The 16,025-nt window shown below is 40.1% G+C and overlaps 1 protein-coding gene across 1 annotated transcript in view; it reads right to left on the bottom strand.

Moving 5' to 3' along the window:
* Positions 1-15,364, bottom strand: part of LOC309563543 (uncharacterized protein) — a 107,117-nt gene extending 91,753 nt beyond the window's left edge. Inside the window, exons 1-2 of the mRNA XM_082268003.1 lie at positions 15,224-15,364; positions 11,826-11,971 (exon numbers count right to left, since the gene is read on the bottom strand). Of these exons, the coding sequence (XP_082124129.1) occupies positions 11,826-11,971; positions 15,224-15,349 (272 nt within the window). The 5' untranslated portion in view covers positions 15,350-15,364. The remainder of the gene's footprint in view (positions 1-11,825; positions 11,972-15,223) is intronic.
* Between the last annotated feature and the right edge of the window lie 661 nt (positions 15,365-16,025).

Genomic DNA, 16,025 nt, shown 5'->3' with positions numbered 1-16,025 from the left:
TGAAGATCCAAAAACTGTTGTTGTCAGTCATTTTATATGTCCTTCTACTCCTTCCTACTATACTTTTTTTCAATGTCCTTTGTTTGTTTTTTCATTCTTTTGTGACCTGTTTCTCTTGCAGGTCCCTCGTCGGCTACCACGCATTGATTTTATATATTCTGACACAAACAGCGTTTGCGCTCAGCATATATGGATACCTTTGCTGATAGCAGCTGTGGTGATTTTCTGATTTCAGCACTGCAGTTAAAATCCTATTTTGGTATACGTGGGTAGCGCCGTGTATACCCATCATTAAATTCAGTGGGTGGTTGTTTGGGCGGTTAATGATGAAGATCCAAAAACTGTTGTTGTCAGTCATTTTATATGTCCTTCTACTCCTTCCTACTATACTTTTTTTCAATGTCCTTTGTTTGTTTTTTCATTCTTTTGTGACCTGTTTCTCTTGCAGGTCCCTCGTCGGCTACCACGCATTGATTTTATATATTCTGACACAAACAGCGTTTGCGCTCAGCATATATGGATACCTTTGCTGATAGCAGCTGTGGTGATTTTCTGATTTCAGCACTGCAGTTAAAATCCTATTTTGGTATACGTGGATAGTGTCGTGTATACCCATCATTAAATTCAGTGGGTGGTTGTTTGGGCGGTTAATGATGAGTAATACTACGCATTATTCCTGTGCTGATTTCTGATAGGTTCTCTTTTTTTCCGTTCAGCCCACAGGCTGCATGAAAAAAAAAAAAACCTATATGCCAAACAAGGACCAGCAATGTACTGGTACGTTGCTGGACTTTGAGTGGTTATACCAGGATGATGCCTGCAGATTTAGGCATCATCTTGGTATCGTTTTTTACAGCCAGCGGTCGGCTTACATGTAAAAGCAATTCTAGCAGGTAATTGGCCGCTAGACTGCTTTTACATGCAGTGGGAGGGGCCTCCCCCCCCCCACCGCCGCCTTCCGCAGCCTTCCATGGTTTTTCTCTGGCTCTCCTGTCCCACCGGTTAACCCGAGAGTGCAGCCGGTGGTTCAATTATCTAACCATAGAGCTAATTGGAGATGAGAATGGCTCCAATCATCTCTATGGCCTAAGATGCCGGAGGCTACGAGCATTTTATGACTTCTGTTTCGCCAGAAATAAACAGGGCCATTGGGAAATTGGGAAAGTATTTTATCACACCAATTTTGGTGTGGTCAGATGCGTTAAGGTCAGAGGAGAGATCTAGAGTCTAAAAGACCCCAATTTTTTTTAAAAAGAGTACCTGTCACTACAGATTGCTATCATAGGGGATATTTAAATTCACTATGATAACAATAAAAATGATTTAAAAAAAAAAAAATTAAAGGAAAGGTGTCAAAATAACATAAAAAAGCAAAAGAAAAAAGAAAAAAAAAAAAAAAAATTGAGCCCCCCCCCTTACCCCCCGGTGCTTGCGCGCAATGGCGCACGCAAGCGGTGGTCTAGTGTCATATGTAAACCACAATTGCAGCATGCATGTGAGGTATCGCCGCGATCGCCAGATCGAGTGCAGTAATTCTTGCAGTAGACCTCCTCTGTAAGTCTAAAGTGGTAACCTGTAGAGACTTTTAAAGGTTTTCAAAAATGTACATACGTTTTTGTCGCTGCGCAGGCATGCGCAATTTTTAAAGCATGTCATGTTAGGTGTCTATGAACTCGGCATAAGATCATCTTTTAAATTTTACAAAAAAAATTGGAATTATATAGTGTATTTGTGCAATAAATTAAAAAAAAATGTATTTTTTTCGCAAAAATTGCGTTTGGAAAATCTGTGCGCAAATACCGTGTGACAAAAAAATTTGCAACATCCACCATTTTATTCTATAGGGCCTCTGCTTTAAAAAAATATATAATGTTTGGGGGTTCAAAGTAATTTTCTAGTAAAAAAAAAATATTTTTTCATGTAAACAAAAAGGCACAGAAAAGGCTTGGTTTTCAAGTGGTTAGAAGAGTGGGTGATGTGTGGATAAGATTGAGTATAAAATGCCGGAACTGTTCAAACACCCCCCTAATGACCCCTTTTTGAAAAGTAGACACCCAAAGCTTTTTTCTGAGAGGCATGGTGAGTCCATGGAGTATTTTATATTTTGCCACAAGTTTCGGGAAAATTATTATTTTTTTTTTTTTTGTTGTTTTTTTACAGAAAGTTGTCACTAAATGATATATTGCTCATGCATGCCATGGGAATATGTGAAATGACACCCCAAAATACATTCTTTTGCTTCTCCTGAGTACAGGGATACCACATGTGTGAGACTTTTTGGGAGCCTAGCTGTGTACGCGCCCCCGAAAACCAATCCACATCTTCAGGTTTTCTAATGGCGTAAATTGCTGATTTTACCCCTGACTACCTGTCACAGTTTCAGAGGCCCTGAAATTTCAAGATGGCACAAAACCCCCCCAAATGACCCCATTTTGCAAAGTAGACACTCCAAGCTACTGGCTGAGAAGTATGGTGAGTCCATGGAATAGTTTATATTTTGCCACAAGTTTCGAGGAAAAAATTTTTTTTTATTTTTTTTTATTTTTTTACACAAAGTTGTCAGTAAATGATATATTGCTCACACAGGCCATGGGTATATGTGAAATGACACCCCAAAATACATTCTGCTGCTTCTCCTGAGTACAATGATACCCCATGTGTGAGACTTTTTGCCAGTCTAGCCGCGTACAGGACCCGGAAAACCAATGCGCACCTTTAGGCTTTCTAAGGGCGTAAATTGTTGATCTCACTCCTTACTACCTATCACAGTTTTGAAGTCCATAAAAAGCCAAGATTGCACAAACCCCCCCCAAATGACCCCATTTTGCAAAGTAGACACTCCAATCTATTTGCTGAGAGGCATGGTGAGTATTTTGCAGCTCTAATTTTTTTTGGAAAATGAAGAAAAAACAGGAAAATGCATTTTTTTTCCTCTTTTTTCAATTTCCAAAACTTTGTGACAAAAAGTGAGATCTGCAAAACACTCAACATGCCTCTCTGCAAATAGCTCAGGGTGTCTACTTTCCGAAAAGGGGTCATTTGGGGGGGGGGGGTTGTGCTGTCTTGGCATTTCATGGCCTCCAAAACTGTGATAGGTAGTCAGGAGTGAAATCAACAATTTACGCCCTTGGAAAGCCTGAAGGCGATGATTGGTTTTCGGGGTCCTGTACTCGGCTAGACTGCAAAAAAGTCTCACACATGGGGTATCCCTATACTCAGGAGAAGCAGCAGAATGTATTTTGGGGTGTCAGTTCACATATACCCATGGCATGTGTGAGCAATATATCATTTACTGACAACTTTGTGTAAAAAAAAAAAAAAAAAAATATATATATATATATATATTTCCCGGAACTTGTGGCAAAATATAAAATATTCCATGGACTCACCATGCCTCTCAGCAAATAGCTTGGGGTGTCTACTTTCCAAAATGGGGTCATTTGGGGGGGTTTTGTGCTATCTTGGAATTTTAGGGCCTCCGAAACTGTGATAGGTAGTCAGGAGTGAAATCAACAATTTACGCCCTTGGAAAGCCTGAAAGTGGGGACTGGTTTTCGGGGACCTGTACTCGGCTAGACTGCAAAAAAGTCTCACACATGGGGTATCCCTGTACTCAGGAGAAGCAGCAGAATGTATTTTGGGGTGTCATTTCACATATACCCATGGCATGTGTGAGCAATATTTCATTTACTGACAACTTTGTGAAAAAAAAAAAAAAATATATATATATATATATTTCCCGGAACTTGTGGCAAAATATAAAATATTCCATGAACTCACCATGCCTCTCAGCAAATAGCTTGGGGTGTCTACTTTCCAAAATGGGGTCATTTGGGGGGGTTTTGTGCTATCTTGGAATTTTAGGGCCTCCGAAACTGTGATAGGTAGTCAGGAGTGAAATCAACAATTTACGCCCTTGGAAAGCCTGAAAGCGGGGACTGGTTTTCGGGGACCTGTACTCGGCTAGACTGCAAAAAAGTCTCACACATGGGGTATCCCTGTACTCAGGAGAAGCAGCAGAATGTATTTTGGGGTGTCATTTCACATATACCCATGGCATGTGTGAGCAATATTTCATTTACTGACAACTTTGTGAAAAAAAAAAAATATATATATATGTATTTCCCGGAACTTGTGGCAGAATATAAAATATTCCATGGACTCACCATGCCTCTCAGCAAATAGCTTGGGGTGTCTACTTTCCAAAATGGGGTCATTTGGGGGGGGTTTGTGCTATCTTGGAATTTTAGGGCCTCCGAAACTGTGACAGGTAGTGCAGAGGTGACATGCACAATTTACGCCATTAGAAAACCTGGGAGTGTTGATTGGTTTTCGCGGTCCTGTACACAGCTAGGCTCCCAAAAAGTCTCACACATGGGGCATCCCCATACTCAGGAGAAGTGGCAGAATGTATTTTGGGGTGTAATTCCACATATACCCATGTCATGTGTGAGAATTTTATCTTTTAGTGACAACGTTGTGTAAAAAAAAAAAATAAAAAAAAAAAATAGTAATATTCCCAAAACTTGTGGTAAAATATAAAATATTCCATGGACTCACCATGCCTCTTAGCAAACAGCTTGGGGTGTCTACTTTCCAAAATGGGGTCATTTGGGGGGGTTTTGTGGTATCTTGACATTTCAGGGCCTCCTAAACCGTTAGAGGTAGTGAGAAAATGCAATGAAAAATGTACGCCCTTTGAAATTCTGATGGTGGGGATTTGTTTTTGTGGTCCCGTACACAGCTAGGCTCCCAAAAAGTCCCACATATGTGGTATCCCTGTACTCAGGAGAAGCAGCAGAATATATTTTGGGGTGTAATTACACATATACCCATGGCATGTGTGAGCAATATATCATTTCAATGACAACTTTGTGTAAAAAAAAAAAAAAAAAAATTTTTAGTCATTTTTCAAACACCTGTGACAAAAAAATGAAATATTCAATGAGCTCAACATGCCTCTCAGAACATTCCTTAGGATGTCTACTTTCCAAAAAGTGGTAGTTTGGGGGGGTTTTGTACTGCCCTGCCATTTTAGCACTTCATGAAATGAGATAGGCAGTCAAAAATTAAAGCTGCGTAAATTTCTGTATTTACACCATAGTTTGTAGACGCTATAACTTTTGCGCAAACCAATAAAAATACGCTCATTGAATTTTTTTTTGTCAAAGACATGTAGCTAAATATATTTTGGCCAAAAAAAAATACATAAATTGAGTATATTGGATATTTTTTAAAAGACAAAGTTGAAAATGTCATTTTTTTGCAAAATTTTCGCTCTTTTTTTATTAATATCGCAAAAAAATAAAAAGCGCAGAGGTGATCAAATACCACCAAAAGAAAGCTCTGTTTGTGGGAAAAAAAGGACGTAAATTTCGTTTGGGTACCACATTGCATGACCGCACAATTGTCAGTTAAAGTCACGCAGTGCCGAGTCGTAAAATACCCCCTGGTCGGAATGGGGGTAAAATCTTCCGGGGCTTAAGTGGTTAATAAATCCCTTTTCTCTTTTATCCTACTGTCTTTTTTTGCCTTTTTTTAGGCATACTGTCCACGTGACCAAGGCACACCCCAAGTCACTATTCCCTTCTCCCTCTCTTACCTTCCTAGACTATTTCTAAGAGACTCCAAGTACAAATAGAAAGGCTGGCCGCAGGTCAGCCTGAATTTGTAGGAGGAATCTCGCTCAATAAATACCTGCACTCAACCCTCTCATTTGTCGACTTTACATTTTCCGTTACCCCCCACCCACCCATTTGACTCTTATTTTTCTCAATAAGCCTTACTGACAGAGCTCAGGACCAACATATTCCTGGATAGTCAGACACACAAAAAAAAAAGTAAGAGTAAAGAAGAGAATGGCAAAGTAAAGGAATAGAGTAAGAATGAGGAGAAGGTCCGATCCAAAGACAAAATGGGTAAACCATACCACAAACTCAAAAAAATAAATTAACGTACAAAAGAGACATGCATATAAGTAGCCCATGGCCCCGAAGTCTGTTCAAATTTTTTGACCATGTCCTTCAAAATGCTAACAATATTTTCATGTAACATAATCCAGACGACCTTTTGACCAGCCTGTGCCAAGGATACAGTAGGCTGCTTCCAGGATTTAGCAAGAGTCACCAGTAAAAGTAAAAATATCAGGTATTTCAAGCAGTTAAATATACTGGATACTGGGGCATTAAGAAGAGCTATGTAGGGAGTCTGGGGGACTGACTGTCCTGTCACCTTACGAATCAGCGAAAAGAAGCCTTTTCAAAAGCCAAGTATCCTAGGACATTCCTACCAGATATGGCACATTGTCCCTGGCATTTGGCACCCTCTGCAGCATAGAGGTGACACAGATGGGTACATTTTGGCTAACCGTGTTGGGACCAGGTACCAGCGGGTAAAGCACCTTCGAATTTGCTAATACCATGGCTACATTCAGGATACCAGTGAATGACTGTAGCAAACATTTGTGCCATAACTCCAGTTCCCTTTCTTCTGCCAGATCCGCACCCCAATCCAACAGAAAGGGAAACTTGGGAGGAGAGCCTAGTAATAGCCTATTAATATGGGAGATGCCCCCTCGCTGATCCGCGTCCTGAATGCACCATTTTTCATATAAGGTTACCTGGTAATGGTCCAGCTTAACCGGTCAGAGTGACTGCAGGAAGTGCGAACTTTAAAAAAAAAAAACAGAAACGTTCTCTCATTTTGAGAACCTCCCCACAGTGACGTAGTGTAAAGGGTCCCCTATGTGTAATAAAGTGCCAAATTCTGTACAGCTCCTTATCTTGCCCCCACCTAAAGGACTTATTGTCTAAACCTGGAGGGTAGGTTCCAAGATAAGAGGCCATATTTTAGGAGAGCTCCACAGAAGATAGTTCAACGTATAGCCTGGAGTGGCCATCTGTTCCATGTATACCCAGTCTGGTTTGGCGTATCAAGAGTATACCACTGAGAGTTGGGACAAATGAGCAGCCTGAGAGTAACAAAACAGATCAGGCAATCCCAGGCCTCCCTGAGTTTTAGGATAAAACAGAATTGTAATAAAAAAATGGTGCCCCTTACTGACTCAGATATAGCATATCACTTTTGCTTGAAAATTAGCCAGCACAGCTCTGGGAACAGGGATAGGCAGGGGCCTAAAGAAAAAGAGTATTCTCAGCAATAACGTCATTTTGATCGTATGAACTCTACCCAGCCATGATAAATTATGTAAGGACCACTGTTGGAGGTCCGTCTCCAGTTTATGAAACAGGGGGGATAGTTAAGTTTGTATACAGAGTCTATATTGGCTTTCAGCTGTATCCCCAAGTAGGGAATATGGGTAGGGCTCCAAATGAAAGAGAAGTGGTGCTTAAGACGATCAACCAAGGCCAGGGGAACTATCCTCAAAATAATTTTACAACTTTCACAAAACATTCACACGTTTTCCCAATTAAATCCTAGTAAAAAAGGAAAAAATTCAATGTTCTCCATATCCAAACTGAAAGAGCTGCTATGTCATACATCTGAAGGCCCTTTGAACCCTTTAGGGAAAGGGAGCCTTGACTGAATGGAAGCATTGCATTACAGTGGGCGTTGATCCAAATCAAGGAGGTTAAATCATTCGTTACCCTAACACATCCTATTCCTGATATGTGTCTACTGTTCCATGTACTTCTATGATAAAGTATCCTGTTTTCTTTGTATTGCTTCCTTTATGTGAAATTCCTGGTGTTCCCGCCTGTCCCTCTGCTTTCCTATTAAAAATTCACCACACTAAGCAGAAGAGCACATCGTGGTCAATTCTCTAGCTATTCTGGGAACTCAGTGTGCTTTATTCCAATGATCAGACTGTCCTGACATGTCCCTGCTGCACAGCCATTCACTGGGAAGCTCACTGTGCTGTTGCTTCTCCTTCCTCCAGCTCTTATGCAGCTAAGAACAGAGAGAATGTGATCGCTTATAAAAAGGGAAAAAAAAATATTCATGATGTTTTTTTTATCTATACACAAATGTTTTGCCTTTCATTTCTATTTTAAACTGAGTCCCCGTTCACACTGGGGCGACCTGTGAGGCGACCTGGTCGCCTCACAGGTCGCCGTAGGTCGCCTTCCATAGAGAAGCTGCGGACCCGTTCTAATAGGAGCGACACAAGTCGCTCCGACTTAGAAAAAGGGTCCGGAGCTTCTTTGGGGCGACCCGGAGCGACCGTCATAGACTTCAATGTTATGAAGTCCGTGCCGGCCGCTCAGAGGTCGCGGCGAGCTGCTCGCACCGCGACCTCGGAGGTTGCCCCGGGAAGTCGGATCGCCCCCAGTGATTGTTTCACAAGGTGATTATTTACAATCACTTTAAGTGGCTCTGTCAGGATTGGTTACAAGGACACGAGGTGATGGGGCAGAGCCTGAACTCTAGAAACCAGTTACGCTGAGGGACGTCTCTCTGACCTGAGGAGATTTGGCTGACAGAAGAGTTACCTACCCACCCACCCATTCTGATGTTTTGTCATAGCTTTATTGGCGGTTTTGTCATTGATGTATGGGCTATGCCCTCAAGTTACATTCTGGATTCAGTCGAATGCCTGTCTGGTACTGATGGTAAGGACAGGCCTCTTGGATTCTTTAACTTTATGGTTTATGTGTGCTCACAGTATACCTGTGACAGGCATTGGGTATTTGTTACGTTTGGAAATGTTTATTAAAGCTGTGGCCTTGCCCTTCTCCAACTTAATCAGTCTTCGTATCATTCTTGGGCAAGGTATTGGTCTGTTAATTGGTTGTATGAGCATATGCTTCTCATCAGTCATGATGTAATGATTTATAGGGTAGATGTACATGCTCAAAGAGCTGCTGTGCTTAAAAAAATTGCAAGCATAAATAATATACCGAAATGACAAAATATACCCATATTGCAACTATGCAACAAAACATTCTTTGCAAAGTAAATTGTTATAGTATATGTATATATCCATTAATCTGACTTTTGGTGATTCTAAGGCCCAGCTCCCTGGGTACCAAGTCTAATACACTTAGGAGCCTTTTCCACTGAATAGTCTTTGCACAATTTTTACAAGGAAGGTCATCAGGTCTGGAAGGGAGAAGTCTGAAAATGTGCTTTGACTAACAGGTGTAGGTCAATGATAAAAATGTATTTAAAAATGTAATAAATACAAAGAAAATTATCGAGTACAATAAGAACAACTGACTTAAAACAAATTTGTTGAAAAAATAAGCTAGGTCCCAGAAACACAAATTAACAGGCATGCATTAAATATACATCACTGGAACAGGGTGGAGTGAATGGGCCCTAAGAGCCGGTTCACATTAGCGCGACTTGTCAGCCTGACAAGTCGCGCTCCCTCATGGTCCATTGACCGCTACAGGACCCGTTCTAATAGTAGCGACACAAGTCGCTCCGACTTAGAAAAAGGGTCCTGTACTATTTCGGGGCGACCTCGGAGCGACTTGCATAGACTTCCATTATGTGAAGTCCCTGCAAGTCGCTCCGAAGTCGTGGTGCAATGTAATGCACAAGTCTCTCCCGAAGTAGTAAGGAGTCGTGTCGCCTCAGTGTGAACAATGAGCAAACAAGAGTGTTTTTTTTATTTTTTATTTGATAGAATTAGGTAATTTTTTAGTAAAATCAACTGTGCCTAAAACACTGCACTCATTTCTAGTCGCTTCCAAAAAACTGCTTGCAGTCTGCTGATTTCCAAAAATAATGTTCCTTATTCATAAATTCGCCAATGATATTCTAAACACAGATCTGCACGGTAAGTTATTTCCTTCTGTCAAGGAAGGCTTGATTTCTGCATGACTGCACTCTAATACAGCTAGACCTGATGATAGAAAGAAAATAGCCATTGACATTTTGAATTTTAGGGGCACCCATTGGGATGTGTATTATGGTGTGTTTAGAGATGGATAAAAGGTCTCGTGTTTTAATGAACCTCAGGTTTTTTTTTTTAATTTCATCATTTGTGTTTCGTGGTTAAAACTTACCACTTCCTCAGTTTAAAAGTGATACAGTACACAGATGTTCCACACTTCCTGGTTGTTTTGTTTTTACCAGTACATGATATTACCAAAAGTATTGGGACACCTTCCTTTACACGCACATGAACTTTAATGGCATCCCAGTCTTAGTCCATAGGGTTCAATTTAGAGTTGGCCCACTCTTTGCAGCTATAACATCTTCAACTCCTCTGGGAAGGTTGTCCACAACATTTAGGAGTTTGTCTATGGGAATATTTGCCCATATTTCCAGAAGCGCATTTGTGAGGTCAGGCACTGATGTTGGATGAGAAAGCCTGGATCACAGTCTCCACTCCAATTCATCCCAACGTTGTTCTATAAGGTTGAGGTCAGGTCTCTGTGCAGGCCAGTCAAGTTCCTCCACCCCAAACTCGCTCATCCATGTCTTTATGGACCTTGCTTTGTGCACTGGTGCACTGGTACGCAGTCATGTTGGAACAGGAAGGGGCCATCCCCAAACTGTTCACACAAAGTTGGGAGCATGAAATTGTCCAAAATGTCTTGGTATGCTGATGCCTCAAGAGCCAAGCCCAACCCCTGAAAAACAACCTCACACCATAATCCTCCACCAAATGATTTGGACCAGTGCAGAAATGCAAGGTCCATAAAGACATGGATGATGGAGTTTGGGGTGGAGGAACTTGACTGGTCCTGACTTCAATCTGATAGAACACCTTTGGGATGATTTAGCGAAGAGACTGCAAGCCAGGCCTTTTGGTTCACATCAGTGCCTGACCTCACAAATGCGCTTCTGGAAGAATGGTCAAACATTCCCATTGACACACTCTAAACTGTGTGGAAAACCTTCCCAGAAGAGTTAAAGGTGTTATAGCTGCAAAGGGTGGGCCAACTCAATATTGAACCCTACAGACAAAAACTGTATTGCCAGTAAAGTTCATGTGCGTGTAATAGGCAGACGTCCCAATATTTTTGGTAATATAGTGTATGTGTCTGTGTGGAGTGCTTGACCTGATGTCTTTCTGTATGATTTGTAAAGGGATGGTCCAGCAAAAACTGGTAATTCTATGTTTAGTAAATCCTGGGCTGGGAGTTAAACCACCTAGTTGTTTTACATCTCTTAAAGATTCTCTTACATATCTTCAGTTGCCTTCCTTGGTCTGTACACGTGCTGTGGCCTTTGATGATGTGTTCATGCTCTCCCTGTTGGATCTTTTAAATGTTATCCCAGGCAAACTCCCAGGTGGACATGAAATATGACAGGATATCTCTCTGTTGAAATATGAAAGATATAAGAAGCCAGGATCTGACTCCACCAGACTAAATCACCAATTTTGAGTGTACTGTTTAAAGAGGAAGTCTCGTCACAAAGCATGTTATGTTGAAATAGTGTATAAATATGGTGGTTTTATTCAGTTGGATCTGCTCTGAGGAAGGAAGTGTCTCCTGAAACGCATCAGCTTTCCAACTGTGGAGGGATCCCAATTACTGGAGATTTGTATTCTTGATGCTTGTTATCATCTCATGTTTGTGGGTATGTTTTTGGCAATTTGTAATAAATGTCCTTGGTGTTGAAGGTAATGCACTTAATTGAACTTAAGGTAATGCGTTTGCCCCCTCCCTTTATTCATTGTTAGTTATGCCCACAAATCTGGCTTCCATCAGGGAAAGAGCAGTCTTCCTTCATTGGAGAGTCGTATATGGGTATTTAGAGATGAATGTGTGTGGACCTGTGTTTAATTTTGTAATGCTTATGAGATTTCTTCTTTAAGTGTGATTCAAGGTGAACAAAAGGTGGTATTTGGTCCTGAAAGTGTTGCTATTGTGTATTTACAGTATATATGGCATTGCACTTACCCAGTGTTACTTGAATTTACACATTTGAAAACAAGCCTTAAATCTTTTGTGTTCTTTGTTGATGACCATTTTTCTGTATCTTCAACCGAATTTGACATGGCATCTATTTGATGTCCATTCCCCCATTCTTGAAGAGCTGCCAACAGCTGAGATGAAGAAGAGCATTAGTAGTATAGAATAGAAAGATAAGCAACTCTAAGATAAAATTATTGGATATTGAATGTCTTTTTTGGAGTTTGACGACCAAGGTCCCAGGTTAATGTTATTTTAATTTTAATTTGGAATTTGGAAAACTGATAAAAAAAATGTTAAATACAAATTTTAAATAAAAAAACAAGGCCTTTTTGCTTTATTGTTTTCTACAAATATAGGCATAGGCAGTTTTAGGAACAACTATTCAATAATATAAAAAAACATCATATTTGTATTATGTCAGCTGCCTATTGAAATTTTATTTTATCACTAATTATAGGTTATGACTGCTTTTATATTGAGATGGCTACAGGAAGTCTACCAAAGGAAAGGGAGGGTTAGTCTCATGGTTAGTGCAAGAAGCAAATAAGTGAAACGTTGGTGCAATGCACCTGTCCCCTGCGCTCTGAGTGGTGCAATCCTCTATCCACCTCAGCTACAAACTTGCAGTTGTTGAGACCTATTGACCCGGCAATACTGGATAACTTTGGCCTTGCAGCCATTTACAAGACCAGAGTAGTCTGGGACCACTGAAAACGACAAACAAACACAAGGGCGCACCAGCCTAGTGCATTATCCTTTAAAAGGTTTATTAAAAATAAAGGTTTAAAAATACTCACAAACGGAGGCTCTGAAGAAGAGGCTAAGCCTCGAAACACATAAGCCTTTACAGCTTCGGGGGACGGTCTACTCCTGATCTTGATGCCGAGGACTATGCACCTTGTTTAATATGCTTTTATCAAGAACTCGTTTGTGAGTATTTTTAAACCTTTATTTTTAATAAACCTTTTAAAGGATAAGGCACTAGGTCGTGTGCCCTTGTGTTTGTTTGTCTATTAAGGTTACAAGGAGGGATTAGTCTTAGACTGGGTTCACACTTAATATGGATGCGGCTCACAGCAGAGGTCTGGTGCGTCCCTGTTCTCCGTTTCAAGGACGAATCAGGCCCAAATTTGTGCCTGAATTCAGACCTGAAATTGAGCCAACGACGCACAGGACCCCTGTGCAATCCACTCCGCAACAGCTACGGAGATGTGTGAACCGGCTTCATTAAGAGCCGGGCACACTCTCCTGTCATGCAAATTGGAGGGGGGGAAACCCCCATCCAATTCACACTAGTGTGAACTCAGCCTGAGGGTTATAGAGGGGATCAGTGTGAGGGTGTGTGTAAAGTTTAGGGTAATAAAGAGAGATAACACCGCTCAGGCCAGTCAAAGTCCGCGATTCAAGGTGGGTGCTGAACCTCAGCTTGCCACCAGGAGAAGCATGAAAGAAGAAAATGGTCGCACACCACCACAGAATCCAATGAAGAAAAGTTCCTTTAATCACATAGGTGGTACAAGGTACCACAGGGTAGGACAGTAGACGCGTTTCATACGACTGCTACGTGCTTGTTCACTACTACTGAACTTTTCTTCATTGGATTCCAATGGTGGTGTGCGACCATTTTCTTCTTTTATAAAGTTTAGGGTTTTAGGGTGTATTTGTGTTAGGGTTATTGGGAGGTTTAGTGTAAGGGTTAGAGACATAAGGAGGATTATTGATAGGGTTACGGAGATATTTACTGTGGGGGTTTGTGTAAAGGTTAGGGTCACAGGAAGGATCCGTGTTAGCATTATAGGGAGGGTTAGTGTAAGGTTTAGAGTTATAAAGAGGATTGGTGTTAGGGTTATAGAAAAGATAGGGAGATTCAAGACCCTTTTTTGTGTTCCTAGTTCTTTAGAAACTCCTTTATACATTTCATTTGTTATTTTATTTTTTTCCCGTATTAATTCTTAGTCTAGAGATTAAAGCAAATCTTTGATCAACATTCAAAATCATATATTAATTTACACATTGTATTTGAATTATTTCTAATCTGATTAATCTTGACATTTGTAAATGTACTTGAGAACATCCCAATACATTTACTTCTTTGAATTCTGTGACACATATTCACTATGCTCTGTGAGTAGGTACTGCTGTGTCACCCATTTAACAGAACCTGCCTTGTGTTCTACAGAGATTCGGAAAGGATAACTGAAAAAATTACTTAGAACCCCCAAACATTATATATATATATATATATATATATATATATATATATATATATATATATATATATATATATATATATATATATATATATATATATATATTTTTAGCAGAGACCCTAGAGAATTAAATGGAGATTGTTGCAATATTTTTTATCATGGCCTATTTGCTCAGCGGTCTACACTTTTTTTAATTAAAAAAATAAGAAAACAGTAAAGTTAGCCCAATTTTTTTCTATAATGTGAAAGATAATGTTACGAGTAAATAGATACCCAACATGTCATGCTTCAAAATTGTGCATGCTCATGGAATGCCGACAAACATTGGTACTTAAAAATCCCCATAGGCGACATTTTAAAAATGTCTTCAGGTTACCAGTTTAGAGTTATAGAGAAGGTCTAGGTCTCAAATTATTGTGCTCGCTCTAACGACCGCGGCAATACCTCACATGTGTGGTTTGAACACCGTTTACATATGTAGGCGTGACTTGTGTATGAGTTCGCTTCTACGCGCGAGCTAACAGGGACGGGGCGCTTTAATTTTTTTTTCCTATTTATTTTATCTTTTATTTTTTATTTTACACTGTTTTTTTTTTTCTAAATGTTTTTGATCACTTTAATTTCTATTACAAGGATATAACCATCCCTTGTAATAGAAATAAGCATGAATGCACCTCTTAAATGTGAGATCTGGGGTCAAAAAGACCTCAGATCTCACATCTACACTAAAAAAAGAAAAAAAAAGTGATGATGAAAAAAAATGGGCTCTTTAAATCCGATGCTAGGAGGTGACGTATGACGTCGCTCCGGTCCTCCAAGGTCATAGAGTCGAATGAGGGCCATCTTGCTTACAAGTTAAAATCAGTATTTTTTGCTAGAAAATTACTTAGAACCCCCAAACATTATATATATATATTTATTTTTTTTTAGCAGAGACTCTAGAGAATAAAATGGCGATCATTGCAATATTTTATGTCACACTGTATTTGTGCAATGGTCTTTCAAACACAATTTTTTGGAAAACAAAATACACTTTAATGATTAAAAAAAAATAATAATTTTTTTGTACAATGGGAAAGTTGATGTTACGCTGAGATTCGTGATCTTTATTCTAAGCAAAAAGATTGTGATTCTCATTTATTCCAGAATTGTGCAGATCTAGGTTATACATACCTTTTCTCCAGGGACTGGTCTGGGAGTCTGTGTGAATTCAAACAGTGGCTTTTCTATTTTCGTTACTTCAGAAGCAGATGATTTTTTAATAGTTTTCTTCTTCAATTTCTTTTTAGCTGCCAGCATTTCTGTTGTCACAAATTTTTTACACACACATAGACTGCACTGTTTGTTTGGATTGCTGTTGGCAACCAGACGGGAAAGGAAGAGACAGCTGCATGACTAATAAGCGTCCACTAGATGGCAGAAACAGACTGTAGGTTCCAGACTTCAATACTTTCAGTGATTATCAGTGTACTGCAATAATTACCTATGAGTGTTTGTCTGTCATTCAGATCTATTTGTTTCAAAACTTTATATGTCACTGACCTGAGGACAACATGCTGATCAGGAGTTTGGCCTCATTTGCAGCATGCTTGCAGGTCAGTGACTCCAAGAGCTTAAGGCAGGCCATACATTATTACATTTTATTTCTTTCAACCATGGGTTAAAGGAAATACAATTGCTTGATTCCCCCATCAACACAGTCAGTGTTGGTCAGTGTTGATGGGGGGATTCCCCCCACAGTGCTATTGTGTGCTGCAGGTAGAGAGCATAGGGAGCCTTACCCACTGGCAGAAAACAATGATCACTGCTGCCTGCTATAGCCGCCAGCAGTGATCATGCAGCAATAACCTGATAGGCTGGTTGTACTGAAGTTAATCGATAGATCGACTACAATACAACCAGCCTGCCCATAGACAGATTGAAATTCGTCTGGTTCCTGCTGGTCAGAGAATGTACACTTATCAAAGTAAATATT

Source organism: Pelophylax lessonae, assembly GCF_965119305.1.
Source record: "Pelophylax lessonae genome assembly, chromosome: 9".
Taxonomy (NCBI): domain Eukaryota; kingdom Metazoa; phylum Chordata; class Amphibia; order Anura; family Ranidae; genus Pelophylax; species Pelophylax lessonae.
The sequence above is the reverse complement of the archived record's forward strand: the minus strand, read 5'-3'. Positions and strand labels throughout refer to the sequence as shown.